Here is a 23709-nt window from a genome sequence, read left to right on the forward strand (position 1 = left end):
TTCGGGGCGGGGGGGCGGGATGGGGACAAAAGAGAGGAATGGTCAAGTGGCTTAGGAAATTGACCTCTTCAGGGCCCAGCCAAGAGGAAGACAGACAGCGCCTGCATTCAGTCCATTAGGAAGCGCTAAAGATGTTGAGATCAAGTTAGAAATGCCTCCCCTTTCCGGTCAAGCTTTGATTCAGAGGAAAGAATTCACCATGGGAAAAGAGTACCCGCCCTGAGCTTTTCAGTGTTCAGGGGGGTAGAAGATATCATGAACCTGTCACTATTATTTAATGAGTACCTCAATCTCTTTTCCAAGTTCTGGGGGTATTTATTAAAATTTTCTCATCATGACTGTATACTTGGCCGTGTCTAAGGTATTCTGCCATGGCCACAGAGAATCAGGAAAGATGAGTTTGCCAGAATGAGTAGCTAGAGTTGGCCAGGAATAATAAAGAGAGGTAACGTTTATTGAACACTTGCTACACCCTCAGCCATATGCGAAGTGCATTAGACGCACTATGTCACTGAAGCTTGAGGACGGTTTTGTGAGGTCGGTGTTGCCCCGTGTCCATTGGCCCCACGCAGTTTCAGCTTAGAGAGAAAGGTCAAGTGCCTTGACTGAGGCCAAGATTTGAACCCCAATCTGCCATATTCAAAAACCATGCCTCCTGTGGGATCCCCCCGCATTCCTTGTCTCTAATTTTTCTTCAGAAGTCAGGCTAAATGGTAACGAATCGGAATAACCGCTGAGGTGGAGCTTTCATACACATGCAGCCATGAAAGAACACAACTACAGCCCACAAAGCGGTCTCTTCTCTGATTTAAAAGTTAGAATGTTGGACACCCAGGGAGGCAGGTAGACAGCCAGGGGATGGAGTATGGCTTTGCGTCTTTGGAAACATACGTCGGCTCCCTCGATTTAGATTCACAACCACCAATCCCCGCAAAAAAAGACGAAGCCTCATCTTATTTACGTAACTCCCAGTGACTGTCCCGTCCCCAAGCCATCATCTAATTCTCATTCCTGTTATCACAGGTTGATTAATTCTTTTGATGCACTCCATGGACTTGAGTGCCTTATGGTGCCACTCTAGTAATTGAGATCACTTTCTGTGACCCACTTTATGCTTTTTTCTTCCCATTAAAAAATGTTTCTTCCACAACCCCTTATTAGCCAGTACAATACAGCATTATTCCTCCACTGAAGATGACAGTAATTATTAAAAAGGATCCCCGTTAAAGGCAATTGCATATTGAATCTGAGGGAACAGCATACCTGTGTGTCAAGCACTGTGCTACATTCATGTCATTTCATTCATTAATCCCCTCACCAGCCTCTGAAGTTGTTTTACAGATAAGGAAACTGAGGCTCGGCGTACAAGATGCCATCAGGCTTCTGATCCTGATACAGGTCATCAGACTGGTCTAGAGCATTCTACACATATATTAAGAGGTCTTTGAACACTGAGCTGGTCACATGCACCACGGTAACAGGCTCTGAGAGTACAAAAGTGCTTCCACTGTTTTGAAGGATTTCATTCAATTAAAAAATAAAGAACTGTCTTCCCTAAAAGAATGGAGTGCCTTTTTCCCAGGGTTTATAGTTGAATTAGGGATCTGCTAACTAGAAAATAGAGTCCGCTCCTTGACTCTGCAGATCCCTAGGACAGCCTTGGGCAAAGCCCACATCTGATGCTTTCAGAGGAGCGGGCAAATTCCAGAAACACCAACAAAGGCCTTTAATGACATCCTGATTCCCTCGTTTGCAGAAAGGGGGTATAAACTGTGCTTGGAAAGCATTTAATGGTTTTAGGAAAACACCAACTAATCTGTTTTGTACCAGAAAACCATGGAATCCTGAGAAAACACTCCAAGAATTCTAGTTTGGCCCAAAATATGATTTAAATTGCTAGATGTTGAGCAATTCGCTCACTGGGTCGTGTATTTTCATTACTTTCCATATCATTTTGGTCTGGTTTGGTTTCTCATTTCCTTGCCTTTAGGGGTCAGATTTCACTCCCCAGCAGCAATCTCATGGGTTTCTTAAAGGTGCCGTAGCTAAAGATTCACTTCGTATTTGAGAAGTCAGAAACCATGAAAAGAACAGGGGCAGTAAAGGGAATCAATTAAACAAAAGATAAATTCTCTTTGGGATGGACCAAAATGAATCTGAACCTGGACAGGGAGGAAGAGAAGCCGCCTTTTGGCGTGTTCGTGTAAACCAGGCAGATTCCCCCGTTTTTTTTCCAGTTTTTGTTCTTTTTCTGTGCTCCTGCCTGAGGACATTGCCGGCTGGACAGTGACAGAAGCTTACACACACACGTACGGTCGAGCACAAGGCTGGCAGAGCTGCCAGAATGGTTTAAAAGTTTCCGTGTGGAACCCACCACAAAGTCCCAGTTAAAAGGGGCCGGAGTGAAAGCCGAGCTCCCAAATGACTCAGACGAGAAAAGATAATACCCCCAGGCATCTGTATGTCTCAGCATTTAAATTATATCCCTTGAAATGCCAATTTGGACTTTGTGCCAAGAAGCAGTCGAAGCCCTTTTTCATGGAAATACCCAATAGAAGACCAATCTGTTTAAATGAAAGGTGTCTCTAATCATTTGGTATAAACATAACATGTTTTTATTTTATTATGTAACCTTGAATTATCTTGGCCTCTAATGAGGATCTCGCATTGTTACTGATTCTCAATAATTTCATAGAATTATGTTGTCTCAATTGTGTATTCTGATACTAAAAAAAGAAAAGAAAAACCTATCTAATTATTTCAACACAATTGCTTGATCTAGCACAGTTCCTACTTTAGAAAAAGACTGTTCATATGTTAAAGGAAATAATTTTATCTAAAAAAGGTTTTCCCTCAGTGCCAAGTCCTCACAGGTACCCTGGTATAATGAAAATTGTCAGTATATTTGTTTCTAAGTCATTTAACAGTTTCTCTATTTCCCCTCCCTTCTGATTTCCAGCCTGTGTTCTTCTCTTTGTAGGATTAGTGATTATATGGATCTGACTCCTGTAGACATTGTAGGGAAAAGATGCTACCACTTCATCCACGCTGAAGACGTCGAGGGCATCAGGCACAGTCACCTGGACTGTAAGTACCTCCTACGCACGGGGACAGCTGATCCCAGCTGGAGTCAACAGTCTCAGATGCCCTTTTGGTTTCCATGCCAATTTCTCCCTTCACATCTCCTGTACATTTGAGATGCCTGTCAGCGCGCATTGAGAAAAAGTGAGACATAAATCGCTCCAACTTTTGTTGGGATTAGATTGAAAGCTGGACCTCCGGGCCCAGAGAAATTGCTGGATCTGCAGGCGCTCACCCGGGATTTCGTGGTCTCTTGTGCTCTCTCTCCCACGAAGTGATGGGGGAATCTTTGTCTTAAGTGCCTTTTTGACCCTTTCATTTTCTAGAGAGCAAATTCCACTGTGAAATCTGTGGTCTCAGTTTCAAAACAGACACGGGAGAAGACAAGTTCAACTAGGCCAGAGCCACATAAAAATTCCTACTTGACTAGCAGCAAAACTGGGATGAGGGGGGAGCCCGGGGACAGGGGCAGAGTGCCTCATGTGGATACGGCAGCTCTCAATGGCGCTGACTTTTCACTGTATTTCCGGAAAGAGGGTTATATAGAGGGGCAGGTACCTCCATCTCCCGACTCTTGGAAGGGAGAAACTCATCTCAGCTCTTTGAGTCTGGTTCCCAGCTCCTGGCCAGCAGGCTCACCTCCGAGGCACCTTTTGTGGCATCTAAGCAAAGCAGGACCAGCAGTGTTCCGACTGGGTCCAAGCAGTAACTCACACACCAGCGTCCTCATGCACTCTTCCCTCATCAAACTCAGCAGGGCTGTTTTCACTATGTGTGCAAGGGATCTGACAATTCCGTCAGGCAAGAGGCACTGGTCTGGTGGACCTCTTAGGAAAGGGCTGCCCTATTCCAACAAAAGATTCTTTTTATGACCATTCAGTAGACTCTTCCTAGAAAATGAGGGCCCTGCCATCTATAGTCCTAGAAGGTTCTAAAGCCAGTTCTGAACTCCACTTTTAAATACATGCAAGGGAACACAAAGGAGATGGTACAGCTTGAAGCAGAAGGTTTTATGTAGTAAAACCAGCCAGGTGGCCTCTGTATTAACTTCTTCTTCCCTTTCTGGCCACGGTTGAGGAGAGCTGTTTCATCTCTTTCCCGCACTTTGCAGTCGTTTAATCATTTCAAACTCAGATCTTCAGAAGCGTAATGGAGAGACACTAAGCTAGCCGAAGTCTCAAACTGTGAGCATCTTGTACTGTGTTTTTTATTTGTTTGTTTACTTATGGCGTGTTGGGTCTTCATTGCTGCTTGTGGGCTCTCTCTAGTTGTGGCGAGCAGTGGCTTCTCTTGTTGCAGAGCATGGGCTCTAGGCACGCAGGCTTCGGTAGTTGTGGCGGGCGGGCTCAGTGGTTGTGGTGCACGGGCTTAGTTGCTCCGCGGCACGCGGGATCTTCCCAGATCAGGGGTCAAACCCGTGTCCCCTGCATTGGCAAGTGGATTCTTAACCGCTGCGCCACCAGAGAAGTCCCTTGTACTGTGTTTTGAACCCTGAATTAGCAACACTGACAAGGGAGCAAGGTCAGTGTCAAATTCTGTATATACTGTGTCTCTGGGGGAAAAAAGCCTGCCTGTGAGGCTGCTTTGGCAGATTCTACTCCCAACCCAGAGTGCATGCCTTAGTATGGCCCCCCAGCGATTTAGGGAACACACTTGTTGCTAAGAACGAATGGATGTCGGGTATCACAGAAGCAGATGGCTCTTCAATTAATTGGGGGAAGGAATGATGGTGTTTCCTGAAAAGACACATCAGGTTCTTTGTAGCTGGGAATTTAGAGAAAATGGAGAAAAATCAGGATCTTTGGAGGAAGCTATGAATATATTTTGGGATGCGGATATGCCAGAGATCCAGACTTTGAAAATGAATATATTGTCTGTAAGACACAGTCGTAGACCATGTGGGGGAGGGGGGGGCGGGGGGCGCTTTTTCATTCTGGAATCTTAATCGAGGTCTAAATTCAGAAACCTGATGCTGACAAAAAGGAACTTTGTCATCCTCTGTTATTATTTGGAAAACATCATGCTATCCCTCTGGGATTTGATTTACAGCTTGAAGAAATACAATTCCTCGGGAACAGCGAGCCAGGGCAGTTCATTTCTTCCCATAAAGCAAGGTCTCCAACAAATACATTTGATGCCATTCTTTCCGATCTACTTTTATCTCGTTTTCAGTACCTGGAGTAATTTGAGAGTGCTGAAAATAAACAACTCCGTCCGCCATTCACTATTGTGCTAGTATCCTAATTTTTCTGGTATCTTGCCAACTAATGAACAGAGAAGGTATGCTTTCAAATTCTGTGATTTTTTTTTTTTCACTACTTGATATTGACATGCTGGCTATCGCTTTACGATTTCATCTGCTAACAATGACTGAGTTCCGTCTTTCAACTCATACACATGACTTCTAATTTTAAGTTCTTTTAATAACCTTAAACACATGAAAAACAAATAGAATGAGCTGATAATTCAGCACAGTAAAATATACTTCACATATTTAGCTATCACGCTGTGGAATAACTCCACAATGTCAAGTAGCACACAATTAGTAAAACTGTAGGGGGAGGAAAAGGAGTGTTTTGATCCTGAAGAATTTTGATCCTAATCAGATTGAAATTTCAGCATTCTTGTAGTGCTTAATATCTTCAATCACACACACACACACACACACACACACACACACATACACACACACACACACATCAAACTGATGCCAATGTCAGGTTTTGCATTCTGTGACTGAAATAAAATGCTAAAATATACAAATGCATCTTGCTTTGTATAGTAAACATTAACATCATTATAAAGTAAGATTGAGTCTAAAATTATGTGATGGAATGTCTGATGTTTACCTAATTCTCAGACCAAAGCCAGCCCAGTAACAAAATGACAGAGCATGTAATAAGTCTTGGTTGTGTAAACATTGAAAAAAAAAAAAGGCAGAAAGCCAGCACAGCATCTTGTTTGTCCAAAGCCCTAGGCTATTACTGAAGGATGCCTTAACTGTGCCTTCTTGGCAGGAGAAGGTCATGGTGACATGGAATCAGCTCAAGAATAAGATAGAATTCTAAAACAAAGGGATGGTTAAAAAATAAACCACATTAACTATTTAGCTTTTCTTCCTAGAGCTATTGGCACAATTCCTGGTTCTGTCCGTGAAAGGCAGGTTGTAGTCATCTGATCGTATTTCTGATATTTTGAGATGTGTCTTATGCTCCAGTTTATGGATAAAACTTAAAGAAATAAAAAGACTCGACAGCCTCTGATAACTCACAATGCTATCTTTATCACTTAGATCTATTTTGCTAGCCTAGGCATCTGTAAATCCATAGATGAACTTGTTTCTAGAATAAGAAAAGTAAAAGGGGATCTCAGCTGCACCAGGATGTGACAACTCTGATAAATTGAACCAAAAACTTTGGACCATTTACTCGCCCACTAGGTTAACATGAGACGCCCGAGAGTTCACTGGGTTTCAACACAAAGAATCACTAGGAATCATTATCTATACCAACACGGTGAGTTAGTGAAATTACACTGGGATCTCAAGGGAGTTTAGGTCCTCTTCTATCATACTGTGACCAAAGACCTGTTTGATTTTTTTTTTTTTTTCTCTAAGCCACCTCACTGGAGTCACTGAACCCAATTTCATTGATTCTTCAGGCCAAATTGAGCAAATCAACATTTCAAGGTTTGAATTTTAAATCACCCATATTAGCAATTATTTGAGCACCTTTTCTTATCACCCTCCAGTTCTCCATTGCTCAGGATGTATTGACCTCAAGATGACCAGTCACATCTCCCTGGAGTCACACACTCCCGTTACCTAGAGCATCTGTGTCACTCCTGAATCATGAGAACGCCTCACCATGTACTGCTTTGCCTCTGCCTATAGCCCAGAAAATAGAAGGGCAAACCACACATGCTAACCAGAGGAACACGCTTTGCATTTTGCTTTCACCCCTGTCTATGGAAGATGCTGAATTTGCCTTGAGATATCCTTAGGGTTCTTCCCAGGTCACATCAGCAACGACTCTCTAAAACCTGGAAAGAGTGGCCTGAGGGAAAACTTCCTTTCTCTTTATTACATTGTGTCCCCGCAGCAAGGGTCAAGACTCGGGCTCTGGAGCAGTGGAGCTTTAGAAAGAAAGAGCCAGCAAGCATAGAAGTGGTGGCAGTTTTCCCTTCCTAGAACTGGATCCAGGATGAGGAAAACTCTGGAGGATTTATTTCAGAAAGAGAGGAGGACTTTTCAGTTTGTCTATGAGATCATTAGAGTTAAAAAGCACGGCCTACCCAATATATTGGGGAGCTGTTAAAAAAGAATACAGTAGCCTGTTCCTTTCTTAATTACAAAATTCTATACATCCTAACAAAATGAATCCACTGCTACCTGGCATAATGCATTCCACGCTGTTTTGCACCAATAACCCCTACACTTCCCTCCTGAAGGCGTCTCATCACCAAATGCAAGCCGACTGCTTAATGCAGGACTAATTAGTATATCCCCTTCCAGTCTGCAGGCCCTCCATTGTAATTCCTTCCCTGCTCATTTTTTTCCACAACCGAGCATCAATCAAAGTAAGTGCCCTGCCTGCCTAGGAAACACAAGATGTCCTCCATGCATTTGTCATCTGCCACAAAAACAAAGGGGGAATGTAATTGTTGATTCGGGTATGCAGCCATCGCATGCAGTAAAGGAAGCAGCGAGCGAAGGAAGAAGGGAAGGTGTGAAGTTTGATGGCTGGACCAAATGCAGATGGCACAGGGGACTTTTTCTATTTCCTGATCTTAGCTTTTTCCAGCGCAGGGTCTTCAGGGATCGAGCTGCCACCTGATCATTGGCTGGACATTTTCCCCCCAGAGCAAATGAGTTTTTCCTCTTCTTCCATATGATTATGAAAATTCACATGAAAGGAGATGCATTTAATAGCTTCCGTGTCTGACTTTTTTTCAGAAGTCAGGTCAGCCTACATCATGTGCCTGTCCACTGACTAAAAAGACTGTCAAATGGAGACAAAATAAAGTCAGGTTTTTATGCAGGAGTGAATTAGGTATTTTTCGGTTTTGGTTTTGGTTTTGGTTTTGGCCGTGCTGTGCGGCATGCAGGATCTCAGTTCCCAGACCAGGGATTGAACCCGTATGCTCTGCAGTGGAAGCTCGGAGTCCTAACCACTGGACTGAAAGGAAGTTCCCAGGAGTGAGTTAGTATTATTACTTTACATCTTTTTTTCTTTTTCAGCAAGTGCTGATTTTAGCTTTTTAAGTCCAAGGTCAGGCAAACACAGAGAACAGAGGCCAGCAAGGACCCACCTACCAGCTGAGTATCCCTGCTCCACTACATACTAGAAATGCAGAATTTCAGGCCAACCCTCAGGTTTACTGAATCCAAATCTGCAATTCACAAGATTCCTAGCTGACTCGCATTCATGTAAAAGTTTGAGAAGTCCTGACTACGCTGGTATTTAGAAGGCATTATTTTACATGGAGTAAAAGTAAATACAGATCGCTAATGATCTTAAGGACTTCATTTACCCCCCTCCAATTGAATGAATTTTATTAATAGTAGTAAAATATGAATAGTCAAGTGGCTCTGAGGGCATCTCAATCAGTGTTCAAATGAAACGAGTGTGATTACTTGGTAAAGAGATCGACTTCTTTACAAAGATGTAAAGCTTTAAATTGCAGTGGAGAAAGTTAATATTAAGCAGTAGTAGTCAACTTGCAAGCAAAAGGAGGTCTTTAGTTTTTCCCCAGGTTAATGTTTTTCCATGTACTTGGCTGCACGTGTGACTAGGAACAGTCATATTTTCCCTGTTCAAGGTCAACTAACATTTGTGAGTACTTACTACATACAAGCTTCACAGTATTGCTATAAAGTTTAAAAAATAACTAAGTCGGGCTTCCCTGGTGGTGCAGTGGTTGAGAGTCCGCCTGCCGATGCAGGGGACACGGGTTCGTGCCCCAGTCCGGGAGGATCCCACATGCCGCGGAGCGGCTGGGCCCGTGAGCCATGGCCGCTGAGCCTGCGCGTCCGGAGCCTGTGCTCCACAGCAGGAGAGGCCACGACAGTGAGAGGCCCACGTACCACAAAAAAAATAATAAAATAAATTTTAAAACTAACTAAGTCATGGTCTCTACCTTCAAGCAGCTTACATACTGGTAGAGAGGACAACATGAAAACAGCCAGTTTTGAAAAGGTGGCAGAAAATGAGGACTATCATGATGTGTAAACAAAACAAAGAAGCCCCAGAGGTGGGGGCCACCAAGGAAGGATAAGAAGTTCCAGGAGGCACGTTTTCCCTGGACATTGAAAGAAGATGATGGCGGGAGATATGATGGGGGTGGGCGTCGGGTAGGTGTTGAGGGCATCCCAAGCTTTGAAGAGCACACGAAAAGACGCAAAACGTAGCACATGATCTTTTCTCTCTGCTCAGAGAGAAAGCCAGATCTTTGATTTGACTGATACATTCTTTTTTTTTTTTTTATTGCGGCACGCGGACCTCTCACTGTTGTGGCCTCTCCCGTTGCAAAGCAACAGGCTCCGGACGCGCAGGCTCAGCGGCCATGGCTCACGGGCCCAGCCGCTGCGCGGCATGTCGGATCTTCCCAGACCGGGGCACAAACCCGTGTCCCCTGCATCGGCAGGCGGACTCTCAACCACTGCACCACCAGGGAAGCCCTTGACTGATATATTCTAATGCAATTCTAACATGGATTCTTGGGCTTTTCCTTATTACTATTTCAGTTAGTAGCTGCTTTTATTTTCATAACAGAAACACCTGATACTTGAGAGTAACTAACCCATTGCTCTCATAAAGCATGATCAAGAAAACGAAACAGTACTTCTAAATCATCCATTTTCACAGAAATCAATTAACCTAAATAAAATCAATTCCAGTACTTCTTGTACTTTATACAAAATGAAGAACAAGATGACACCGTTTTTCTAAAAAACACTTTCTTTAAAATGTTGATTTAATGACACCCTGCATATCTCAAAAAAAAAAAAAAAGCCCTCAAACTTTTTTTTAAACACAAATGAGCAGCATAGGATTTAATTTGTGTATGTGTTTAGCATACAGTGTTTTTCCATTAATATAGGGTTAACTAAAGAGCAGGTTATTTGAAGCTCTTGAAGAATTCCCACCCCCTCTCTGGCCTCCTCAAATCTTGGGGGAGACACATTAGCCAGAACCCACCTGATTACAAGTAACAGAAAACCCAAGTAAAAATGACTTCAACTTCCTCTGTAATCGTCTTCACTTTCTCTTCATGATCAAAAGACAGCTGTAGCACAGCCAATGATCGGTTCCTCACAGGACAACGTCCAAAGTCAGGAAAGGGTCAGTTGCTACTTTGTGTTCATTTTTTGAAAGAAAAGAAAATATTCCCACAGGCCCTCCAGGAAAGTCTCATTGTCCAGCATTTCATCAAATGTCCCAGCCTCAGCCACACGCTGGAGGGAATTACTGTGGCTGGTTTAAACAAACATTTATCCCTCCTGAGACTTGGGGGAAGACCACCACACATAAAGCCCCAAATGGGAGTTCTATTCCCCAGGAAGAAGGGGTGGAATAGCTGTTCAGAGGACACTCAACGGTGACTGCTACCTGGGAGAATCTGTAATGTTTTCACAACAAAGTACCAGGATTTCTGACGATCCACAGAACAGCTGAACACATGACGTTTGTCTAGGCTCCTTTATATAGTCCCGATTTTATGGAACACTAGCTTTTGTATACCTATGCCTCACCACTTAGATAGTTCTTGCTCAAGGTATTTAGTAGGCTTACTGAAATGACTGCATCCAGAAACACAGAGTCTGCCAGAGACATAAAATAAACCTGCCTATGAGGGGGAAGGGGAAGGTGGGACGAATTGGGAGATTAGGATTGACATATATATACCACCATGCGTAAAACAGATAGCTAGTGGAAACCTGCTATAAAGCACAGGAAGCTCAGCTTGGTGCTCTGTGATGACCTAGATGGGTGGGACGGGTGGGCAGGGGGTGGGAGGGAGATCCGAGAGGGAGGGGATATAGGTATGTGTACGGCTGATTCACTTCACTCTACAGCAGAAGCTAGCACAGCATCGTAAAGCAATTATACTCCAATAAAAATAAAAAAAGATTCACCTCATCTTTTTACCTTTTTTTTCGTCTCCCTACATCCCAGCTTAACCTCCCCAGTACTCCATTTCTCTTCTTTTTTTTTTTTTTTTTTTTTTTTTTTTTTTTACCACCAGGGAAGCCCTCTCTTCATTTTTAAAGGAAGGTGAAGGATTCACCCAGGTCAGGGTGGACCTGCTGTGCTTTCATAGGCCTCCACGCCACTTTCCGTAAATCATCACCGTGATAAACTTACTATTAAAAATGACTGATAAGCATCTGTCTCCCGTTCAAAGACAAAGAGAAGTAAATCCTTATTTTCAGAAAGAAGAAAACATTTTCAACAGTCTCCCACAGTAGGGAGACTTCCCCCTGAGTCTCGTTGTGCAGTGTTTCATCATATTCCAAACCTAAACCAATCCCCGGGAAGGGAGGCAGAATTTCTGGGACAAGTTCAGACTCAGACAGGAGTTCAGGCCAGTGACAGATTTTGCTCACTTTGCTATCCCCCAGTGCCCGGCACAGAGAGGCACATTCAAAAAAATTATTTATTGAATAAGTGGATAAATCCACCATTTCCCTGATTTCCTAGTCATAAATCTTAATTCCACGCGCAAGAGTTCACTGTGTCCCTTTATAGAACAAAACCCCCAACAAAAAAGAAGGTTTGGAGGCTAAAAAATACTCTGTTCTTAACTATTTCAGGTCAAGAAGGTCAGGAATAAACAGTACTGAAACTCCCTGACTGGACTGAAAACAGCTTAAAAAAAATCTGAGATCTCAGATGTCACTCGTACCAACAATTACTTTGACTCTTCCGGTCCTAGAACATGATCCCCTCAATGTTCAAAAGCCTTGGTCTCCAACTCTGCACGTTATCATCAAGGAAAGGGGAATTTATTTTTTAAACTTAACAAATTGATATGTTCTCAATCAATGAAAAGTTTTCTCCAGGATTCAGTATTAACAGTAATAAAAATCTGTCAATCGGCGGTGGTGATATAGGAAAAAACCTCTTCTGAGGTTATAAATCACACAGATAGCAATTCAAGCAGGGCCTGTCATTAGGATATTAGGGGGAAAATCCATAGATGATGCATAGTCATTCACAGACCATCCACGGGTCTTCTGTCCTTAAGCTCGTAACTCACATTAAAGTATCAAATATCATTCAATTTGATCAAATATTGCTCAGCACGTAAATTTACAAAAAAACTAAAAACCAATTTGTGGATGCCTGCTATTTAAGACATCTAGCTCACTAATTGCAAAATCTATAGGAAAGTCTGCACGGCATCAAAGCCCTGCTTGATCCTATGAGCAGTTCTAAATGAAAAACTGTCTCTATTGTGAGTAAGTAAAGCGCTAAATGCACAGTTCCTGGCTCTAATGCTGTCTCTCTTGTGGGTTTTGAAAATGACCTCTGTAAGCATCAAGGACTGTAACTTTTTAGATAAAGAAACCTGTTCTTGTTTTAAGTCTATGTCAGGTTCATTCCCTATAGCCCACAGTTTTCAAAAGCAGAAGAAAAAGTAATCCAGAATTTAAAAAAGAAAAAAAAAAAAAAAAAAAAGTCCTGTTTCCAGAATGAAGTTCCCTGTCAGCCTGCCTTGGGCCTTAGGTGGAGAAGCAGAGATTAAAGAGTCAGTATTCTTTTTCATGTTTCATCTGCCAGTTTTGTGAATGTAGAAAGAAAAACCGGTAGCTACAGCTAAGCACCCAACTGTGGTATTAAGTAGAAAGTGTGATTCTAGCACACACCCCCTAACTTACACGCCCTCCACATTAGTGAATTCAAAATTAATTTTTGAGTATCTAGCAGAAAACCCCCCACTCCCCATTCTCTGCAGCCATTGATGAAGGTAGCTCAAGGGGGGGTGAGCCGAGCAGCAGATGCACCCTCATATTGCCGTGACGATAATGAAGCTCTTTGTTCAGCTGTGTGAATGTCAAGTGTGGAAATCTCCGATGATCTCACCATTTCCTATTTATTCTATGCTTACCTGAATACACCAAGTATTACAGCTTTTTAATGCATATGCAAACCTCTAAAATGTCCTTTTGTGAGACACTTTGCTAAAAGACCGCTTTTGAGATGTCTTCTTCATCTCCTCTTCAAACCGAATTAGACTGCTTCCTTCTTTTGAAGACACAAGTAACTCACTATTTAGAATCTTTGGCTTTGATTTTGTGGAACGGCCCAACAGGAAGAGACCATGTTCTCTTTTTTCCTCCATATTTCTGAAGGCAAACTTGGACTGATTTGTTTTGAGTTACTAACAGAGTTATGTTCCTGCCACAGACACAGGCTTCCTTTATGTCCTTTCAATCATCAGTCTATCTCTGTGGACAAAGTTTTCCTAAGGACACTGAAATCCCTCTGTTGGTCACTGCGTGCAGAGCCATATATGTGCACTCCAGCAAGAGCTCATCAGATTTGGCGGCGGTTGGGGGGGGGTGTTAGTTTTTCTCCACAAGGAGTACATTTCTTGTATGCCTGCCACTAAGCTCAAACCAAGAGGCCAGGTGACTTTTTAAAAAGATAGGCAATCAATCAGAGCACCCAGTCTTTGTGGGGCAAAGTGTGTATGTGATGGAAAAGGTCACGTGTTCTAACACATAAGCATTTTTCTTTGGATTGAACTGCATTTGCCACTCCCTTCACAATTAGGGGTTGGTGGTATTTTGACACTTAGAGACAAAAATGGTCAAATGAGCAGGGCTAGAATGGTTCCCCCAGCAAGATGTAAGTCTCTCCTTGTCTCTAGTAGTTTCTTCTCCCAAATGCAGGGTCATTTCTGTCCTCTGAAGAGCACAGTCTGTAACTCAAAGGCACCTGTAGCTTGGAAGGTGGAGCAGTACTGATGACAACTTCCTGGTTTTCCTCAGAGCTGAGCAATTACAGCCAAAAACAATTGGCTACACCCTGGACTTCAGGGCTCAAAGGAGCAAGTTGTCATGCAGTAGCAGAGGCATCCACGGTTATACCTGAGACCATCCAACACTGAAAGGGCATCTGGGAGAAACACAGTCAGCCTCCCTGTGTCTTCATGTTTACCCTCTAAAACCTAAGAAAAGGCCATTTCAGTGTTTTGAGATCCTTAAATAAAAACTAATTCTTATCACACAGTTTTAAAGACATCTTTCTAGAAATGTTATGATGTGATCATTGAATCCAGTGAGCACACATAGGCTGCTCTGCCAAAAGGTTTGGACGGCAAAAAGTAAACTTTGGGATAAGCCAAAGAGAAGATGCCAGGTGATGTGTTAGAAGTACTCAGACCGTATCACAGTGTAAGACTAAAAATAAGATCCTCATAGATATTTCCTCTCTCTCTCGGTTTCCTCTCTTTATAGTTTGAGCACACTGTTATGAATGTTCTCCTGGGCTCATTGGTTTGACGAGGATCTATCTCTTTTCAAGGGACAATTAACTGGTTTTTAAGGACTTCCATACCAAGTAACTTACATCATGCTATTTCTGGGTTTCTCCACAAAAGGGATTTTGTGAAATAGAGTAACACAGACATTCTCTCATTTCTCTCCATTATTTAAAGCTAAAAACCCCAAAATAAAAACAGCAGCCCTGCATTAGAGAGTATCAAAAAAGTTTTTGTGTTTTTCAAGTTGTCTAATTTATTACAAACTAAAAATCTCTTTCAAACTGGCACCAAAGTGGCTTTTCTTCCTGAGCTGATTAGGACCACATGAGCTCAGGAAAAGCTGTCAGATCCTGCCTCTGGCACAGCTGGAACGATCCAACTGATTTGCCAGTATGATTTTTTTTTTTTTTTAAAGCAGGAAGCTTCATCCACAAATCATAAATTTATATTCTAGAGCCCCAAGCAAAAATTATTCCGTGTTCATTTTAAAAGAAGCAAAATTCCATCGTGACCGCTTTTATGGGTCCTCCTGAAAAACAGACGCAACTGGGGTGATCTTTTAGTCAACATTTCATGCTATAATAGGAGCTAACTCAGCGCCTTATCTTGAGTTATCTAGATTCCCACGGATACATGGGGGTGTCATTCAGAAAACACTGATCCTCAGGAAACAGTCATGATCCAAGACCATGCTGGAATGTCTACCTTTTCAGAATTCTGTTTGTCAGGCTGGCCCAGGGCAAATTAATGGATTAGGTTAAACTTGTCTTCTTGAGCTGACGGTGATGGGCCCCTGGATCTGCTCTGTGGTGTGGACCACGGTAAGTGAAGGCACTCGAGTAGCTCCTGACTCCCCAGGGAACCCCTCAGGGGTCCTTTTCTCCACAGCTCTTTCACCACCACTTCATCACGTAAACTTGCCTGGCCTGCCTCTCTCTCACTGAGGTCTCCTCTCTTTGCTAGATGGCCCTTGGCCTGGGTGATAAATAATATTCGTGGAATCATGGGTCCTAATAACTTTGTATTTATCTTCTCAGGAAACACAGATGCACCCAATCAGACCCAGAGTTGCACTGCCTTAACCCAAAAAGGTGCATTTCAGAAAGGAGATTTTGTTTGTTTCTCTGTTTCTTTGTTTGTAAGTAAGAGAAAGTATTATTAGGAAGGAGAGGGCGTGGTGATCTTTCTGCTGATTCTGCAAACTCTAATTTGACTTTATAATTTCTGTCTCACTTTGCCCCTTGCTACGCACTGTGTTGTGGGGTCTTTTGTTTTTTTTTAATTTTGCCTGCTTTGGGTCAAATTCCAGTCGAAAATCCCCAGCCAGGCTGGGCTGGTCTAGCCTACCATCTCAGTGTTTTCTTCATGTGACTCTATAAAAGGGGCTTCTTAGTCTCTTTGCCTTTATTAAAAATACTAGAACCATTTGAAATTATCCCTTATTCCAGATACACAGCAGGTAGAATTATACACCAACCACTGATTGGGATGCTCTAAGTATTTCTGTGAAAACAGTGGGCAGAATTTCATAACCCATCGTTCCTCTATTAATAGTTAACCAGGTTGAGAGGATTTGAATAAAAGCACATCTTGTTGCATGCAACAATGGTTTGACAGAAGTGCTGTATGGCAGAGTCAGTATTTTACTGCTTTCAGCTTCACTACACAGTTTTGGAGCCGGGGAAGCCATGCATGCCGAATGGCAGAACTTACAATCGCCTACAAAAGCAGAGTACAGCCCTACCTGTGGAGCCTCACCACTAAGAGAAGGTGACAGTTCCGGGTTTTAAAAATACCCTGAACTGTAGAATAGTTTCTGAATAGAACTCGCCGCTCTTTGAAGCACTCATCAAAGCAAGGCTTTTTCAAGCAACTGTTAAGACATAAGTATTACATTTTACAACCATCCATTTCGTGTATTGTGAGACAAAAAAAAAGAGAATGGGAGAAAAGCGTTGAAGTTTATATGTTTATGGATAAAATATATGGAGGTTTGATTTTTGACCACTTTCAGAGCTAGGAAGAGTGGCTCCGACATGATGATGGGAAGAGCTTCTACAGCCTTAAACACAGCCCTTTTCCAAAGTGACTTCCCTTTACTCATCCAACCCCCCCCCAAAAAAAAAATCAAAATGTACTTCATGAAACTATTGTATATGAAGCACTTATTAGCCATAATTAAATGGACAATATGAATTTACTACGTCTTTAGGACTCTGGCTTGTTCTGGTTTAGAGCAAGATGATTAATGCAAATACATATTACTTGAGATAACCATTTAGCAGCTAATTTAGCCAAATTTATTACAGCAGTTAGAGGTTTTTCATTTTAGCAGACGGAGACAAGGACGTGCCAAAAGTGGGCAGCGTGGACGAGTGCACACTGCCCTCTAGTGGCCGGCCAGCTGGCGCGCTGTTGGGGGGTGTGGAGTCTGCAATTCGTATCCAAGCGATAACAGCGGGTGTGCACGTTTCCGGCATCCTTTTAAACCCTTCCCATCCATAGCACTTTATTTCAGGGGCTGATTTACTGCACTCTTCCCCCTTTTACTAGCTCAAGCGTGCCCAGATACAAATCAAATCCATTTCAACTTGGCAAGATTTTGGTTAAAGTATCATTTTTAACATCTGCATTTTAAAGCTCTCTTTCCGTGGATATTTAATGGCACCGTTTCACATTACTGATTGTTTTTACTTGTTCCTTCATTTGGGGCCATATTTCAGAGTCTGTGTGGAGCTGTCACTCTGTTTGGCTCTAGCCAAGTCAAACCTGTGCTTCGCTTAGGCCAGTGTTTCTGTCTGACTTGGTGAGGGAATGTATTTTGTTCCAACGTTCAGCAAATTTCTCACCAGAATCTCCCCCGACTGACACATGTAGATTTAGTTCATACCATAAATTCTGTTCGACAAGATCAAAAGGAACCGATACATAAGGACACGGGTTGATACCGCTCACACTGAGGTGAAATGATCAAAGACAGAGGAGGAAAGCATCTTTGGAACCATTCAGATATCCAGAATCGCAAAGAGAGCTACCTTGAAGCTATGAATAAATCACACCCAAATTTGCCTTTGTTCCCATCTGATGTCAAACCCATTGACAATATCCACACCGCATTAGGTGTTCTGTGAGCCAGAAAGATTTGCAGTCCTGTTATCCTTCCTTTCACACCATGACTGTCCAAAATGGAATAAAGTCTTGCTACAAACGCTAGTAACCCTAGCTCCGGAGCTACTGCTCCACTGAATTGGTGGTTTTATTTGTCCTACTAATGGCATTCTACACTAAGCGTACAGAGGGGCACCCCTGGCTTGGTGCGGGACCTCCCCTTTCTTCTTTTTTTTTAAAATTAATTAATTTATTTTTGGCTGCGTTGGGTCTTCGTTGTTGCCCGCGGGCTTTCGCTAGTTGCGGTGAGCAGGGGCTACTCTTCGTTACGGCGCGTGGGCTTCTCATTGCGGTGGCTTCTCTTGTTGTGGAGCAGGCGGGCTTCAGTAGTTGTGGCTCGCAGGTTCTAGAGTGCAGGCTTAGTATTTGTGGTGCACAGGCTTAGTTGCTCAGTTGCTCCGCGGCATGTGGGATCTTCCCGGATCAGGGCTTGAACCCGTGTCTCCTGCACTGGCAAGCGGATTCTTAACCACTGCGCCACCAGGGAAGTCCGGGACCTCCCCTTTCTAAGCTTCAGATTTTGCAGAGATGATAACCATTTCGTCCCAGTCCTAATATGCAATGCCTTCTATTCTGTTTTTTCACCAGTGCTGAATAAGGGCCAATGTGTGACAAAGTACTATCGTTGGATGCAGAAGAATGGAGGATATATTTGGATACAGTCTAGTGCCACAATAGCTATTAACGCCAAGAACGCAAATGAGAAAAACATCATCTGGGTCAATTATCTTCTGAGGTATATTTTGGAATTCTTTTTCGTTTCCATCTCAGTTATAAAACACGCAGCCCAATGGTAAATAGCTGAAATGTTGTATTATCTTTTGACAGTATCTGGTGTGGAATTATATGGGAATTCTGCTTTTCTTTCCACAAGATTCAAAGAAATGGGAAAAGTTCAAAGCCATGTCGGTAGGGACTTCGAGGGCAGATTTGCGAAATGTTCAGTAGTTCTTGGTCTGCCAACCTTGGGGCGGTTCTGCAGAGGTTGCTTTGGTTTCCCCACAAATGTTCGGGCCAGAAAAAGAACACAGACGTTTGCCTCCAGTGGAAGCATTCAAAAAGCATCTCCTTCTCCCCCACACGTTCTCATACTCATGCGCTCCAACCCTTGTGAAAACTATGAAAAGGGGATGCGGAAGAAGTGGCAGAGTTCATATTCCTCCTGTATCCCACGTCTTTGAAGTCCTCAGCGTATCACGTAGGGTTGGATTCCCCAGACATTCAAGTTTTGGTAAGCAAAGGGAGTCACTTTGCCAGAATTGAGACAATTTCAGTGTGATCTCAGGCAAGGGTGACCGCTGTTTTAACGCATCCTCCAATTTATATCCATTAATGCAGCCAAGCTCCACAGCCTCCTGAATTCCAGTGTGCAACACCCCTCGTCTCTCCGTCTTCATCTGCTGCCTGTGGATTCAGGCTAGCACCAAAGTAACCAACACGCATAGCCTGGGTGGTCTGCGTCTGGGGACAAGCTTTCTGGGAGGTTCTCCACCAATCCTGCCATGAAGCTATCCAAATGCTCAGCCTGGCTCCCTCCCACCATTGTCACTCTAGTCTTTGGCTCCTCTTGGCCTAAAACCACCAAGCAGGGCCCACATGTGGTCTGAGCAGGAAAACTCCCAGCGGGTCTTATGAATGGAAGTTGTTGCCCTTTGACTGATGTCGACAGGGAGTACCGAATCCCATTTTTCTTTGAGACAGAGATGCAGACAGCCATGGCTCAGCAGCACGCTGACCCTTCAGAGTGTGTTCGCGTCCGCTGGTGACGACTTGAAGGCATGAACGTGCTTGCTCCCAATAGCATATCAATCAGACACTAATGATTATTGCTCTAGAGAGGGCTTTAATGTGCACCACTTAGAAGAGTCTTCATTCACCTACTTTCTTTTCCCTTTTTTGACCTCTTCTGCTCTACGTTAATTCTCTCTAAAGGTAAAAGTATGGGTATCTAATGGGGCTTTCTCCAAAGCCTGCTCTTCATGCAAACTATCCCCTGTGTTTGTGATATGCTGAAGATGGGTTCTCCTATCAGGGAATTCTTTTACTTAGAGGTTTACGGAACAGTGGCTGTATGCAATGCAGAAGGTTATAAAAGCTCACATGCCAAAGAGAAGACAGAATATTGTGGCACTGACATTCACCGTGCCAAGGAGACCCGTTATTAGTAAAACTTAGACATCAGTAACAGGGACACCGTAGACCGTAGGATGGCCGTCCCCCAGGCTGCTGGAGCCTAGGGCACTAAAGTAATCCCTATGGTTGTTCATCTCATTCAGGGAGACTTCTTCCCTTCTGGATCTTTCTTACTGCCTCACCAGCCTCATGACTTCCTACTCTGCCCCCAGACAGAGGGAGTGAGGAGGGGTGAGGAGAGGGCAGCTGGTGCTACTTTAGAGCAACACTTGATCTAGCCTAGGATCACATGGTACAAGCTCATGAGCGTTTGGTGTTCCTGGCCCGCCTAATTCCATACGGAGAAGAAGGAAGCAGTTTGGGTACCAAAGCCCAGACTTCAGGCTCAAAGAGCCTCGATCTCAGGCATGCCAGACGTGTTTCAGCTGACCTGAAGACTCACCCTGGGTTCAATAATAGAAGACTGGGAGTTGGCTGACAAGGGACTTGTGAACCCACGTGGCATCTGGACCAAAGGAGACTGACATACATGAGCTTTAGCAGAGGAAGCTCCCCGGGTCTGTCACTCATCAGGATCACTTCTCCAGGCTGGAGGTCTAGGAAGAAGGGCCTTGGCCTGATAGCAACTACTGAAGTTGGTTTTTCTTTCCCACATTCCTGTCCTTTGTTCTTCCCCAAGCAGTATTTTCATGCTCCCTCTTCCTGGCCAGAATCCCTCACTTCTGGGCTCCATCCAGGCTTGCACGTCCCTGTTCTGAAATTACTGATCCTCCAGTCTTCTTCCTGTACCCTTCACAACACCTGGTAGAATTACAGAAACTGTGTAAGGGCTAAGGCTACCTTCCCAGCATCTGGTTCATCTGATCATCTAGAGAAAGCTCTGCTGCTGCGCTAATTCACACTAAGGAGTAAAGCCCTGATAAGTTACCTGAGTGAAGGAACCCCCCCTGGGATATTTGCAGTTTTAGTGTAGTTACTGAAACAGTCACTCTTTGATACAGAACTTCACTAGAAATTAGCTAGTGAGTCATGGAGACCTATGGAAGGTCTCTGGCTGACTGGCCATGATAGAAGGACAGAAGAGGCATTTTCCATTTGGAGGCAAGAGACTTTCCTAGTGCCTTCAGGTTATGCAGCTGGTACTGCTCACATGCTGGCCTGGCCTTGGAGTGGCATTTCTAGAAGATCGCTGACTGACCGAACACACTCCCTTTTCCAGAGGAGGCTTGTTTCTGAATTAAAAATAGAACAAAAATTAAGCACTTTTGTGCAAATGGGGTTCGCTTCGTTCTTTCACACTGGGACTCTCCCCGCTGCAATCAGATTTCCAGCTAACAAGCCACAGGTGTACACCACACGAGCAGATAAAAATGTGATTGTAATGGGTGTGTTGACAGTTCAGTAGCCATAACCCACGCAGCCCAAGGTGCACCTGTGCATCTGTCAGATCGTCAGGTGCTGAGGGCTCTGTCCCCCAACTCCCCGCCCCCAATAGCCTTAGAGCCACCTGAACAGCTGAGGACACTCCGTCAAGGAGCCAAGACAAGGGTACTGAAGCGATGGACTCATCAGGAGCCCAGGAGAAGGCAGGGCACACCGGGAGGCAGGGGAATGAATTGTTGAGGGTGCTCCTCTCATCCTCCCTTCCCCCAGGTGTGGTACTGGGAGGAATGTCAAGCAGCCCAGTTCCCTGGCCCCCAGTGGTACCTGATTATTTGAAAGCTTTTTGGTGGCTTTCACGTAGCATTTGGGTATTCAGTCATTGTGGCAAGGTGCACCTGTTGCCCAGCGCATGCAATCCAAGCTTCTGTAAAAGTCCCATGATGAGCTGAGAAACGAATGCATGCTTAGTCTTTCAAACCCTCTAAACTCCAGAAGTTTGGGGCAAGGAAGTGGGAAGAAGATGGTCAGAAGCAACCCATCCAGAATGGGTATCTGCACTCTTGATGAACACCTCTCTCCTCCACAGCAACCCCGAGTACAAGGACACGCCAATGGACATCGCACAGCTTCCCCACCTGCCGGAGAAAACTTCGGAATCCTCAGAGACCTCCGACTCTGAGTCAGACTCTAAAGACACCTCAGGTATTACAGGTATTACGACTTCTCCGTGTTCTGCAGTTATGGCTTGCCTTTCCAAACTTGAGGGGTGGGCAACGGCCAAAGGAGTGTCATCTGAATGAAGCAACTGGTCAAAGTTTATATAGGGATATATGTCACATCAAGTTATTACTGAGTCTTTCTCAACACATATATGTATATATACTTATATACCACTACATACAGATGTACACACTACATAAGTGTGTGCACATACATACAATACATATGTTTATGTATGTGGTGTTATGTAAATATATACATGCATCTAAATATGTATAAATATATACATATATGCATGTTGTGGTATGTATTCATACACATAGGTATATTATGGTATATAAATATATATACACAAATATACAGAGAGATTGATTGATTGAGCCATCACTTAATGTCAGTCCTCCATACAGAAGAAGCCCGGCCCTAACCCCATAGCTAGCTCCAACCCCTTTACCAGAAGCAGACAGCAGGGCTATCTCTGTTGCTCCAAGACAGACCGTGACTTTGAGCCCCAAATATTCACATCCTCACCAAGCTGGGATTAAACCTCTAAAGCGGGATACTTAATGGCATCGGTAAATGACTCTTTCTGGGTGCCGTCTGTTACGCATTTTCTGAATCTATGCTGAACAAATCCATGCCTTCCCATTCCTAGTTATTTTGGGAAGCAAACTTTGAGTAGTTCTTTGGAGCACAGGAAAGCTAATATAAAAATTTACTTTTCCTCCACTTCCCAGTCCCCTTCCACAGACACGCATAGATGCAAGGGGCACATAACTCATAGAATTTACGGCTGCAAAACATCCTAAGCCTCTCCTAACCCAGCCTTTTCTGCTAAATAAATGAAGGCCAGAGTAGTTACATGATTTGTCCAAGGTGCTAGTCCAGGCTGCCATCCAAAAGCAGAGCCATAAAATCAGCATCATCCCTAAAGGTTCTGAGCTTCTATCACTGAGAAAATCTCTCCTCCCTAAAATGTGCCAGATGACTAGGGCACACCGGCCACAAACCCCATCCTTAGGGAACATGCTCTCGTACCGTATTCCCTCTACTCCAGACACAGCATCAGGGAGGCCGAAGCAGGTGGGGAGGATCTTGACTGATTTCCTGTAAATTGCATTCATTCGAGAAAGTTCTTTACTAAGGCAGAGTTCTAGAACAGACAATCTCTGCTCCTTATTTATATAGCATATAGCAGTGAACAAAAAAGACAAAAATTCCCTGCCCTGTGGAGCTTATATTCCAGTTGGGGGAAGAGACAGAAGTAAATAAAAATAAAACATACAATGAATCAGATGGCGTTCAGTGCTCTAGAGAAAAATAACTTTAGGAATGGAGAGTATGGTTTTCGATAATGAGCAGATATTTACCAGGGGAAGGTGCAGACCTCTTTGGAAAGTCACCTTGCAAATCATCATTTTTCTGTGTCACTGCCACCTTATTTACTCCTGAGTCTGTGAGCATTTTCGCAGAACATCTCGAATGTTAACGTGCCTAAGAATCACCTGGGGATCCTGTTCAAATGAAGAATCTGATCCAGTAGGTCTGGGTGGAAGCCTGGGATTCTGCATTTGTAGCAAGCCTCCAGGTGATGCCAATGCTGCGGGCAGATCCGGGGACCGCACTTCTGAGTCAGGGTCCCTCTAATCTAGGTCCTCGAGAGAGAAAGCCCAGGCTTTAAGTAACCGAGGCAGTGGAGCAGCTCAGGATAAGGCGACAACCCCCCCACCT

General features: G+C 43.7%; 1 protein-coding gene across 1 annotated transcript in view; it reads left to right on the forward strand.

Annotated features, from left to right (window-relative positions):
- The window catches only part of NPAS3 (neuronal PAS domain protein 3), a 757526-nt gene that overhangs the window by 732135 nt on the left and 1682 nt on the right, over positions 1–23709 (forward strand). Inside the window, exons 9-12 of the mRNA XM_024741993.1 lie at positions 2981–3087; positions 18331–18478; positions 21845–21969; positions 23432–23517. Of these exons, the coding sequence (XP_024597761.1) occupies positions 2981–3087; positions 18331–18478; positions 21845–21969; positions 23432–23517 (466 nt within the window). The remainder of the gene's footprint in view (positions 1–2980; positions 3088–18330; positions 18479–21844; positions 21970–23431; positions 23518–23709) is intronic.

This window comes from Neophocaena asiaeorientalis, unplaced genomic scaffold (assembly GCF_003031525.2).
Source record: "Neophocaena asiaeorientalis asiaeorientalis breed wild unplaced genomic scaffold, Neophocaena_asiaeorientalis_V1.1 scaffold83, whole genome shotgun sequence".
In the NCBI taxonomy this organism is placed as follows: Eukaryota; Metazoa; Chordata; class Mammalia; order Artiodactyla; family Phocoenidae; genus Neophocaena; species Neophocaena asiaeorientalis.